General features: G+C 38.5%; 1 protein-coding gene across 3 annotated transcripts; it reads right to left on the bottom strand.

Annotated features, from left to right (window-relative positions):
- Positions 1-5,356: 5,356 nt before the first annotated feature.
- LOC148842139 (uncharacterized) lies at positions 5,357-6,692 on the bottom strand. 3 transcript variants are annotated; one of them, XM_088956629.1, is made up of 2 exons: positions 6,290-6,692; positions 5,357-6,080 (listed from the first exon to the last, which is right to left on the bottom strand). In XM_088956629.1, the coding sequence occupies exon 2, from the start codon at positions 6,068-6,070 to the stop codon at positions 5,594-5,596; it is 477 nt and encodes a 158-aa protein (XP_088812755.1). In that variant the 5' UTR covers positions 6,071-6,080; positions 6,290-6,692; the 3' UTR covers positions 5,357-5,593. The 3 variants fall into 3 exon arrangements, with proteins under 3 accessions (XP_088812755.1, XP_088812754.1, XP_088812753.1); XM_088956628.1 differs by having other exon boundaries at positions 6,193-6,691; XM_088956627.1 differs by having other exon boundaries at positions 6,198-6,691.
- Between the last annotated feature and the right edge of the window lie 2,205 nt (positions 6,693-8,897).

Genomic DNA, 8,897 nt, shown 5'->3' with positions numbered 1-8,897 from the left:
GAAGTATTACTAGGGGTGCTCACGGTTCGGTTAATCAAATCATGATCCTATTTTTCAAACCAAACCAGTACCATCGACTTTTGTAAAATAATGAATTGAAACCAATTGGTTAATGGTTGATCGATTTGTTTTTTGACCGGTTTGATTGTTTGTTTTTTTTTTATATATTTATAATATATTATAAATAATATATAAAATTATAATAAAAATACTAAAGATATATAACATATATTAAAATACAATATATAGCGGTCGGTTTGGTTTCATCAATTCAGTTCAGTTTTTCGGTTTTTCAATTTTTGATGAACATCCTTATGAAATAGGGGTCAAAGTGCTGAAATCCGAAAGTTTAGGAGAGTCTTTGTCACAAAACAAAGTTCAGAGGCTAAGGATCTGTAATTTATCCCTTTTTTGTCTTTGGTATTGTTGGAGTACTCTTCTTCATCATATTTAATATAAATCATAATAAACACAAATGGCTTGAGATGAGAGGAAGGAGAAAGTGGCTGCTAAGCTTAAGAATTGTTTTAACTTGTTATAGCAGTTTGCACGCCGGCAAGGAGATTTGTTCTGGCTGGTTTAGTATTTCCTTGCCCAGACTAACTGCCTTAAGACAAGCTATTATATATAACGACGACTAGTTCAAGAAAAAGATAATGACAACTAAGTTCACTTGACAACGTTTTCGTATATGATATTATCTATTTAATTGGCAATTCAGCCTAACTAGTAACCACTCTGGAATTGTAAGGCCAAATGTTTCTCTATTGCACCATTATCTTGGGGTATGGAATCAGGATCCAGTCATCTTTAGCATAATGAGAGGTAAGGGAGGATTGTAGACTCTAGTTTTATTGTTTATAGAATATAGAATTATAGATAGCCTGTGAGAATCAATATGATTGGAGAACTTCAAGAGTTGTCAAATTGCTTTTCAGTATAGTTCCCTCCACCTCGGATTCCTTATTGCTAAGATACCTTCTTCATTATTGCCATTACAATGTATGTTAGTTAATTAATTAGTTTAATAAACCATTGATACAATATTAGTTACCTATTAATCATGTTGTCTCTTCTTCATAATTCCTAGTTTATTTATTTAACATATAATGCGATTCCTTAACCTCTAATTTCTGTTTGTATTTGGACTCCCAGTCTCAACAATTTGGTCAAGCATATATGCCAAAGAGAGGTTCCCACGTACCTACCAGGCTACCCATATCCCTATGAAAAGAAAAGGGTTCTAATTGTTGGCCAGGAAGATCAATCCATGCTTTTGTTTCAACAGTTTCAATGCAGTATAATTATTAGGCTGAATCAAAGAGGACATCTCACCTAGATTAGCTTCTAAGGGGGCATTCTTTTTTTTTTTTTTTTTTTGGATTTTGAGAGAGGGAACGTTGGTCAATGGGAATCCCATGTTCTTTTTTTAGTTTTATATGGGGACTAGGGAAAATTTGTTTTTCTATGTATTAATTACTCAAGAAAGTGATACCCATCTCCTAAATGGATAAATAACTTTTCCAAGTAGGGGACGTGAAAAAGTGGCCAACACTTGAATGGGACAAAAATATTCCTTTTAATAATAAATTTTTATGATTAAAATGGTCATTGCGTTATTTACCTAATAAATAAAAGAACATGGATAACTTACCAAAAAATAAACGGAGCCTAAAAGATGATTACTAATGACAAATAAGGGGATTTTCTGTTTGTACGATGCCAACCAATTCTTCTACTGTTTAAAGCGAGACTTGGGATCAAATCCCACCTGCCCCTCGATTTGGGGGGAGGGGTGCCAACCAGCTAATGACAAAGTCTTTTTTTTTTTTCCCACAACTTATTCAAAATGCCTTACGTGGACATGCAACTACTGTGCAGTAGTATCTGCAGTAAAAAACAAGTATGTTTTTTTTTATTGTAACATTTCTTGGCTCTATTCCGAGCATTTATTAATGAAAATGTCTTTTCAGGTTAAAGAAAAAGGAAAAAAACAAGTTTGTTTTAAACTCTAATTCCTCTTATAAGCACAACTCACTGTATTTGTAGATTGGTGCCAAAATATAGCACTTCACTAAACACACTCCACTAATACAATTTACCCATAGAGATTAACTGAAATTACACCATGTTAGCCACTATAAGCATTAATGGGTTTTAGGCATCTGACCCCACTATAAAAAGTATTGACCATCAGAAAATGACAAAGATTATGGTTTTGAAAATCTGTAGTAGGTAATTTCAATGTTGGACTTGCATGGATTTATCACACAAGGACAAAGATAAGGACAAAAGCATACTAGTTTAAATTTAGGTAAGCCAAACTGTTTTTCAACTAAGTGGTTATTCTATACCATGAATGTTTTTGTTTTTATTTACTTTTGAGACTGCCACATCATGAAAGAAGTTGAAATACTTTCTTTAACAGTGCTTTTGCTTTGGGAAGCAGATATAAGTTGGTTTTGTATCAGAAAACACTTCGTAGGTGTTTGGTATTAATGCTGTTTTCTTAGGAAATGGCACCATATCAAAAATCCTTTGTTCTGGGAAACATTTTCTGTTTTCTTAGACCATAATGCCTTAGAAATCAAGAAAAGTGTGATCACAGAAAATGTCATTTTTTTGTATTTTCCCATTTTTTACAATATGTTGACATGGCATTGAAAAATGTTTATGTGACAGTAACAGCAATGGTACCAAATGGAATACCTGAGAAAACAGCATGCTTATGCAGCACTGTTTTCTGAAAAAATGTCTTTCATAAAACAGCATTAATTCCAAAAACCGCTTTCATGTTTTTAGGCCATCAAATAATGGTTTTTAAAACAAATACAAATTCTGAGTGAAATTATTATACAATTTATGAAACATAATATTAAATCGGCATATGAAAACATATTCTTCAAATCAGAAATTCTAGAATATATATATCGTTTCTTATTGCATTTTGGAGACAAAACACTTTTATGTGTTTTAGTTTTGAGAAACATTGTTTTTTCAAAATCATTAGTTCTGATCTGCTTTTGAAACTCGCAGGTGGAACATGTGGTCCCTTACGGTGTATAAAACTATAAATGGCATATGTTGCATGGGTGAAACGTGGAACTGAAAGCCAGAGTTAATACATCTCCTCTACAAGTTTCTCTTGGGTGTAATCTGGTGGACGAAATTCTTTCTTCTCTATCCATATTCTATCTCCACAGGAACATATTTCTTATGGATTGCACTTCCATCCACGCAACAACAGGTAAGCCTACCAAGAAAAATGTGGTAAATATTTTCAGGAATTGAAAGTTGAAATCCATCTGTCTGTACAAAAATACATTTTGTACATTTTCCATCTGTAAAAAGCTATGAATTCCACCAAAAAGGGCGTTGAATTCCTCGTGTGTATGTTTATACATGGTAATAGATATACTAGGTAGTCTAGGTTTCTTTTTTTCATTACGCGAAAAATGGAAAGATACGTTAGGTCGACTAACTTCAGTTAGTCACGTTGCATCCGAGAAAATTACCACGTATTCCAATTAAAAATCTTACCTGATACGAGGGATGGCCCCCGGACAACCTCTACTCGTGCGTTGGGCCAACACACCTAAAGCTCCTAAGTTCAGATTATTAAAATATAAAAATAACATATGCTAAGTTTTTTTTTTTCTTTCTTTTATAAACAGATATAATACGAGATTTTTCTTATTAAGGATACCCAAGTGGCAACAACAAAATTTGATCTAAAATCTCCGCTACAACCAACCGAATTTGTTAGCCGAAGATGTTATTCACACCCTACCCACAGGATAATAAAGCCGCCGCACATGGAAAATATCTGATAAGCGTTTGCAATGTCTTTGGTAGGAGGTGGGCAGTAATAGATCCGGATTCCCTTTATCTTGTATCTAAAAAAAGAAAAAAGAAAAGTTGTTCTTTGGGAGGGTTTAACTTGTATTGGCTGTTGTGGTTTAGCTACTGGAGGTCATGAAGGGCCATGTAAATGGCTGTGCAATGATCAAATCTGGCCCTATGGTACCAAAGCCAAAAGCCAATGTAACTGGTGTGAGCAAACTGGTTGGACCAAAAGTCAATAAAAATATAAAACAGCTATCAAATTCAGCTAATTCTCTCTTGTGAAAATCCCTCTCAAACGGACTCGACTCCGTCGCTCACGGAACCGTTTATCAACACACCAATACACTCCCAGTTAGAGGATTATCAAGGTTATTGTAACAGCCTAACAGGTGCATGCGAGTCTATTGGCGTAATATGAGGAACCAGAGCCAATTGAGCCAATGCGCCTCTAGAGATCTGATTTGCTTTAATATTCAGTTCCCTGCTTTGGTTTTATAGTTCAAGATAGCACCAGCAACGTCAAAAGTACTGACAACTTGCAAAGATGAGGTTTATTATGTTTTGCTTCATTGGAACTCGATGCAAGATTTGTCCACACAAGTCCAAATTATTCACAACTCAGTTCACCTGAAAAGGTTTCAGACTTTCGGCGAGAAAGTTCGGTTAAAAACAGCAATGATGGGGGGGAGTACTGACAACTCTGGCGAGCAATGTCCAGACTGAGCGTTGGGCCGCCGGGACTGTGGCAGGCCCTGGCCCGGGTCTAATATCAGAGCGGAAATCATACTAGAGTCTGTCTCTGGTCTGGCCGTGTAAGAGGACCCCGCTTTGTATAATTGTATTTCTACTTGGTCATGTTTTGCACGGAACGGAATCCTCTTTCCTCTAGTTTCTGTCGGCCAGACACAGGGGGGGCTCCATGCATTGATCAATCAGTCTTGCGCTATTGCTTTTTCCTCCTCTCCTAAGTCACCCGTCAAAGATAATGATAAATAATAACAATCCAAAAATGATTAAATAAATGAATATAAATAAATATTCCTATACCTTTCCTTCCTCGTTGTCTCGGCTGTGCTGAAACGGAAAGAGAAGATCGGATTTTAGGAAAAGATCAAAATAAAGCTTAACAGGCAAGGGATTCTCTGCAAAAACTCTGCAACTTCAAACCCTGCCAAAACCCAATTTTTGGTATTTGCCTTTTCGACCCACTTTTGATCATTTGTTTACCTTTTTAGCCATTACATACAACTGGACAAGATTGAACCAGCCTCAGAACAGCTAATTTTTACCATATATAGAATATAGTAGTCTGATTCTCTTTTGCCGAGTTTCCATTTACAGAGATATTTTGAAATTATCAATATCATCTCTAGGATTCGGAAATAAAAAAAAATAATAAGAGATTTTTCAAGCAGAGGAGATGAAGACGTACCAGATTATAAACTGAAGTCCAGGAATGAGAATTCCTTCAGCCTTCAATTCATCCAACCACGTCTTTACAGTAAATAAATAAATAAAGCAGCCAATTTTGATTCATCCCGAAAGCAGAATAATAACAATTAAAATCCAGAAAATGAGCAAGAAAGAAACAAAAACCTAAGAATCAATCACTAATAACAGGGAAGTCTATAAACCATTAAATCCTAACTAACCTAAGCTAAATGTTGCTGCAATTATTCAATTTCTCTATTTTTCTTCCTTGCTCTCTTTTTTTTTTTTTCTTTTTACCTCTGTAATGTGCTTTGATTCAACCTGCCAGGCTTGGGAAACAACTTTCGGATCGAGCAAGGGATGGAGGGCGAACCTCGCCTTCCTTCCTGAGAGGACTGCTAGGCGTCGACCTCAGGGCTCTCGGAGAGTCTAAGCTTCTGCGAAGAAGCTGTCTCATGGCGGAAATTAGATGCTCTGTAGGGTTCGAAGGTGGAGTTGATGATCTGAACTTCTTACAGAAGTTCATGTGTCGATTCAAGGCTTCTTCAGTACTAATCAGCCTCTCCGATCTGACAATCTCATCTTTGACAGCTTCTGCGCAGAGGCCGCAGATCCACCGTCCTTGATACCTCTCCCTTATTCTAGCTATGTAGGCCGGCGTGCATTCCTCTGTTAATCCGCAGCAATCGCATTTCGCAAACTCGACTTCACTCTGCCCGCCGATTTCAATTGTAGTCGGTTGAGATTCCGGATTGGTCATGGCCATCGAATCGCTTAGAACAGTAGCAGACATTGCCGTAAACCTAGAAATCGCAACTGGAAATCGTTAGAAGATCCCCCTTTATAGTTACCCCGAGAAATCAGACTTACAAAATTTTCGAGGACAAAAAAGGAAATAGATGCACAACAAGAAACCTAACAGAAGTCAAACTCCTTCTGTTTTGCACCGAACTTAGGAATGTTTTTCCTTACGCAGGCTTCAAAAGCAGAAAAGGCTTCAATCAGAATTTACTGTTTTGAAGATATCTCCCGGTCCAAATTCCTTTTTTTTTTAAGACCGTCTCCTGGTCGACCAGCTTCAATCGATTTGCCGACTCCTTGAATCCTTAAAACGTACAGAGACGCCGAGTCGAAGCGATCACACTCTTATCCTTCGGTCTTCTTGCTATCTCTCCTTCTCCCACTCACCTTCTTCAACCTTTTCTCCGTCAATAAGCACAAGTTCAGAAATTACAGACATTTCAAAAATTTCGATTAACAGATACTATCCCACAGTTTCCACTCTGTCTATGGAAATCGACCGAAACGAAACTTCGAAAGGTTGAATCCTTTGAACAAACACAAACCAGCCGATATCTCTCTCGCTCTATTTCTCCCGAGACCTCAGAAGTGAGAAGAGAAGCAGAGGGGGAAGAGATTTATTTTCCTTTTTGTAACGTAGGGGAGGCCCCAATGATTGGCGGTTCGGAGGCACTGGTGATTGAATCCACGTCAGAACTCTCCGCTGGCATTCAATGCTGGCCTCAGATAAATTGACCTTGCCAGCTGTCTCCATTATCATTTCTTGCGGGTCGTCTGAGCCAAATGGGTTGGATGGGAGTCCTCTCTTCCGCTTTCTACGGCCTCCATTAGCCAAAATCTTCCTGCCACCTGTGGTTTATCCTACGTGTACGTCACCTTTTCTCCGGTTTCCACATATTGCGAGGAACTGGCCATTGCCGGTTGCGGAGGACGGGTCTTTCAATTACCAGAACTGCCCTCGCTACAGGTTGCAATGCCAGTCCTCCGGTGCTCCGCTTTGGCTGGTACCTGTCATCAACGTAGGGCCAAGAGCGGAAACTCGGATAAGGTTTCTAGAGGAATCTCATAATCACGGGAGCAATGCAAGCAAAAGCAAAGGAGGAGATCATAATCCTCTCCTAAACTTCACCCTCCAATTTCCAAAAGACATACAGATAGACATAGACATGGTGTAACTTATAAAAGACAAATTATAAAACAAAATCGGACATATTCTTTCAATGGATGCCGCTTTAGTCCCCAAGTAAACAAAGAAATTCAGGAGTTGCATATTGTTCGATTACAAGCATTCATCGTCCCACTCTATATTTCCACTCTCGGCGTCCAAAGGACAATTTTGGCATTTCACTTGATGATATCAGGTCTTTTAGGGGATTAACCGATACTCATCCAAAAGGGAGGCGAACTAGTACTTTCTCATTTGTATTTTGTAATACAAAGTTATCATAAAACAACGAAATATCAAGGTTTAAAGTATTTACCATAATAAGCTTTTTTAAAGCTGATGATGGCAGATTTGACCCTCCAATAACACCGTGATATATAGCATCTTGGAACAACTGAATGACACATGGACATCACCTAAGCAATGACTTAGAGTCTTAGACCGCGGTTTCTCTTCGCTTCGACTTGGTGACCTGCCTTCATCGCCAACCTATTGACCTCAACCACAACTCAGGTCGGCTAAAAGCACCTTGTCACTGGTCGAAGTGACATCAATGTGAGGGTGTGTCGACCTAATTGATGTTCCGGTAGTGACCTGCGAGACATGCTCGTCAACAAATTCGGTATGCATATCCCGACACCCCCATGTTTTTCAAAAGTTGGCCCACATTCCGAGCGTTCTAGAGGATGGTCAACATGCATGGCGATTAGCTCCGGGGATTTCGGATTGGTTAGGCAACCTCCCAGAAATCTTGAATGCGGTGCGTGAAGCCCACACCAAACATTGCTTATATAAAGGCCCCAACCCCAATGACACAAGGGAGAGACGCGATTAAGTACATTCTAGCTCTCATACTTTCTGATTTTTTAGCTCACGATCTACTACAAGAGTACTAACTTAAGCATCGGAGCAACTTCATCGGGTTAGCCACCCTGGGTCATCTAACACCGTTTCCTTGCAGGTCTCTTCGAAGAGCTACCCAGCTCGGCACCCGAGTAGCCTCCTAACTCAATCCAATCAGTTCGGCATCCAAGCCTTTTATCTAGTAGAAGCACTCCAGCTCGACCTTTGAGTCATCGGACATCAGGAAGTAGCTAGAACAACAGGGTGCTTCTAAAAAATGCTTCATCAAAAGGGATGAAGGATAATGTCTCACTAAACCGGCTTATGAGCCTCACGAGCCAAGTTCTAGTATGTTTGAGCTTGGCTTATTTAATAATCAAGCCAATGAATTGAGCTTGAGCTCGGTTGAAACCAAGCCGAGCCAAGCTTTTCACGAACTGAGCTCGAATAGCTCATAAAAAACTTGACTCGTTGCCACCCCTAAAGGAAAGGAAGGAAAAGGTAGCAAAATCTATACAAAATCAACCACAACCTTTAAAGAAATTATTAACAAATGGTAAAAAAATTAAACTTGGATGTTGAATAGAGATGAAAAAAATTGGGTTCTGACTTCTAATAGCTTGCAAAATGAAGAGTATTATTTCATACAATAAGGGGGAAACCTAATTCCCTTCATGGAAGCTGATATCAGCTAAAAGTCATAAAGTGGGGCATGCCAATGGAAAGAAGAGGAGATGTGATCACAGTCCACCTCAGATCATATAAAGTGAACATTGTTTTAATGGGCTAGCATTTGCTAGAAAAATTAAAT

This window comes from Nelumbo lutea, chromosome 8, assembly GCF_056320005.1.
Source record: "Nelumbo lutea isolate HS-2025 chromosome 8, American lotus-T2T, whole genome shotgun sequence".
Lineage (NCBI taxonomy): Eukaryota > Viridiplantae > Streptophyta > Magnoliopsida > Proteales > Nelumbonaceae > Nelumbo > Nelumbo lutea.
The sequence above is the reverse complement of the archived record's forward strand: the minus strand, read 5'-3'. Positions and strand labels throughout refer to the sequence as shown.

What these genes read in the sequence shown, in the direction of transcription:
- LOC148842139 (XM_088956629.1), bottom strand. Translation starts at nt 6,070, where the DNA reads ATGTCTGCTACTGTTCTAAGCGATTCGATGGCCATGACCAATCCGGAA.